The sequence below is a fragment of the Rutidosis leptorrhynchoides genome, chromosome 2 (genome assembly GCF_046630445.1).
Source record: "Rutidosis leptorrhynchoides isolate AG116_Rl617_1_P2 chromosome 2, CSIRO_AGI_Rlap_v1, whole genome shotgun sequence".
NCBI lineage: Eukaryota > Viridiplantae > Streptophyta > Magnoliopsida > Asterales > Asteraceae > Rutidosis > Rutidosis leptorrhynchoides.
The window spans coordinates 470,690,316-470,693,742 of record NC_092334.1 but is presented as its reverse complement, the minus strand read 5'-3'; the positions used below and the strand labels follow the sequence as shown (position 1 = coordinate 470,693,742).

The 3,427-nt window shown below is 33.8% G+C and overlaps 1 protein-coding gene across 1 annotated transcript; it reads right to left on the bottom strand.

Annotated features, from left to right (window-relative positions):
• Positions 1-455: 455 nt before the first annotated feature.
• Positions 456-966, bottom strand: LOC139889376 (uncharacterized). The gene is made up of 2 exons (XM_071872334.1): positions 882-966; positions 456-751 (listed from the first exon to the last, which is right to left on the bottom strand). The coding sequence occupies exons 1-2, from the start codon at positions 964-966 to the stop codon at positions 456-458; spliced, it is 381 nt and encodes a 126-aa protein (XP_071728435.1).
• Between the last annotated feature and the right edge of the window lie 2,461 nt (positions 967-3,427).

The window sequence follows — 3,427 nt, the reverse complement described above, 5'->3', positions numbered from 1 at the left end:
AGGTCATGTGTATTTTATCCATGCTTTCTTGTTGCTATCGTGGGTGTGCGATTATTTTATTTGAACCCGTCGAAACAACGTACGCGTAGGATAATCAAAATATAGTAGTGGATTTCATTAAGTTCAATGTAGGAAGTGTATAGACTTCGACTACCTTTTACATTTTATCCCCTACAATAATAAAGGAAAAAACAAGTTTAAAAGTAAAACCTTTGTAGGTTGGCTCCATTCCACGTGCGAGGTATTGCTTTTCTGGAGGTGTCTTCCAACTTGTATGACCCGTTGCTGAAGGCTTCAGAGATCATGTATGGACCTTCCAAGTTGGCCCCTAATTTTCATTCATACTCTATCTTGCTGGTGGAATTGAGTCGTAGGACGTAATCCCCCACTTTGAAGGTTGTGCGTTTCACCCTTTTGTTGTAGTATTTCTCGATGGTTTTCTTGCAAGAGGCATCTCAAATGAGGGCTGCTTCTCTTATTTCTTCGACCAGGTCAAGGTTTAAACGCAGGTTTTCTTCGTTGTCTTCCGTGTTTGCTGTTCGGGTGCTTAACACTTGAATTTCTGTGGGAAGGACCGCTTCTGTTCCATAGGCCAAGCTAAACGGTGTTTCTCTGTTGCTTCTTTTTGGGGTTGTTCTATATCCCCATATTAACAATGGTAACTCTTCAACCCACCCTTGATGACATCTGCCTAGCCTTTTCTCGATTCCCTTGATGAGATCTTTGTTGGTAACTTCCACCTGTCCATTCCCTTGAGGGTGGTATACGGAAGTGAAGGTTTACTTGATCTGCAACCTTTCGCAAAATTTAGGAAATATTCCTTCAGCAAATTGCTTACCGTTGTCTGAAACGATCTCTTGGGGAATCCCGAATCTACACACTCTGTGTTCCCATACGAACTTTTCGATGTGCTTCCCTGTTGTTTTTTAGTGGCTTAGCTTCGGCCCATTTGGTGAAGTAATCCATTTCTACTACTAAGAACAATATTCCTCCTGGAGCTTCTGTTAACGGTCCTACTATATCAATCTCCCATTTGGCGAATGGCCATGCTGAGAGTACGGATATGAGTTCTTGCTTTGGCTGCTTTTGAACTTTTGTATGGAGTTGACATGATTCGTGAAATGTCCCGTTCGTATTGATTATAAACGTTCCATATTAATTGATTTCGTTGCGAGGTTTTGACCTCTATATGAGACGTTTTTCAAAGACTGCATTCATTTTTAAAACAACCATAACCTTTATTTTATCTATAAAGGTTTAAAAAGCATTACGTAGATTATCAAATAATAATAATCTAAAATATACCATTTACAAACGACCATTACATAATGGTTTACAATAAGAATATATTACATCAAAAATAAGTTTCTTGAATGCAGTTTTTACATAATATCATACAAGAATGGACTCCAAATCTTGTCCTTATTTTAGTATGCAACAGCAGAAGCTCTTAATAATCACCTGAGAATAAACATGCTTAAAATGTCAACAAAAATGTTGGTGAGGTATAGGTTTAACCTATATATTATCAAATCATAAAAAATAGACCACAAGATTTCATATTTCAATATACATCCCATACATAGAGATAAAAATCATTCATATGGTGAACACCTGGTAATCGACATTAACAAGATGCATATAAAAATATACCCTATCATTTCGGGAAATCCTTCGAACATGATAAAAATGAATTCGAAGTACTAAAGCATCCGGTACTTTGGATGGGGTTCGTTAGGCCTAATAGATCTATCTTTAGGATTCGCTTCAATTAGTAGATCGGTTTACTAATTCTTAGGCTACCAAGAAAAAGGGGCATATTCGGCTTCGATCATTCACCCATATAATGTAGTTTCAATTACTTGTGTCTATTTCGTAAAACATTTATAAAACTGCATGTATTCTCATCCCAAAATATTAGATTTTTAAAAGTGGAACTATAACTCACTTTCACAGATTTTTACTTCGTCGGGAAGTAAGACTTGGCCACTGGTCGATTCACGAACCTATAACAAATATGTACATATATATCAAAGTATGTTCAAAATATATTTACAACATTTTTAATACGTTTTAATGTTTTAAGTTTATTAAGTCAGCTGTCCTCGTTAGTAACCTACAACTAGTTGTCCATAGTTAGATGTACAGAAAAAATAAATTGATATATATTATCTTGACCCAATCCACGACCCAGTGTATACACGTCTCAGGCTAGATCACAACTCAAAGTATATATATTTTTGAAATCAACCTCAACTCTGTATAGCTAACTCCAACATTACTGCATATAGAGAGTCTATGGTTGTTCCAAATAATATATATAGATGGGTCGATATGATATGTCAAAACATTTGCATACGTGTCTATGGTATCCCAAGATTACATAATATATTAGAATACATGTATAATACAATATAAGTTAGCTAGGATATGATTAATATAAATTTGTTACCAATTTTCACTTAGCTACAACAAGCAAAAATATCCAATCTTGCTTTACCCATTACTTCTTCGTTTTAAATCCATTTTGAGTGTTTCAAGTTGCTATGGTTTCATATTGAACTTAAGTTTATGAATCTAAATAGAAACAATATAAGTTTATAGTCGGAAATACAGGTTACAAGTCGTTTTTGTAAAGGTAGTCATTTCAGTCGAAAGAACGACGTCTAGATGACCATTTTGGAAAACATACTTCCACTTTGAGTTTAACCATAATTTTTGAATATAGTTTCATGTTCATAAGAAAAATAATTTTCCCAAAACAACAACTTATAAATCAAAGTTTATCATAGTTTTTAATTAACTAACCCAAAACAGCCCGCAGTGTTACTACGACGGCGTATATCCGGTTTTACGGTGTTTTTCGTGTTTTCCGATTTTAAATCATTAAGTTAGCATATCATATAGATATATAACATGTGTTTAGTTGATTTCAAAAGTCAAGTTAGAAGGATTAACTTTTGTTTGCGAACAAGTTTAGAATTAACTAAGTTATGTTCTAGTGATTTCAAGTTTAAACCTTCGAATAAGGTAGTTTTATATATATGAATCGAATGATGTTATGAACATCATTACTACCTCAGGTTTTGTGGATAAATCTACTGGAAATGAGAAAAATAGATCTAGCTTCAAAGGATCCTTGGATGACTTGAAAGTTCTTGAAGCAGAATCATGACACGAAAACAAGTTCTAGTAAGATTTCCACTCGAAATAAGATTGTTATAGTTATAAAAATTGAATCAAAGTTTGAATATGAGTATTACCTTGTATTAGAAAGATATATTACTGTAAATAAGAAAGATTTCTTGAGGTTAGATGATCACTTTACAAGATTGGAAGTAAGCTAGCAAACTTGGAATTAATCTTGATTTTATGAAACTAGAATTTATAGAATTTATGACGAACACTTAGAACTTGAAGATAGAAC

Coding starts and splice junctions, on each gene's coding strand:
- LOC139889376 (XM_071872334.1), bottom strand. CDS start 966: ATGGATTACTTCACCAAATGGGCCGAAGCTAAGCCACTAAAAAACAAC. Junction 752..881: donor AGTTCGTATGGGAACACAGA/GTGTGTAGATTC, acceptor ACCACCCTCAAG/GGAATGGACAGGTGGAAGTT.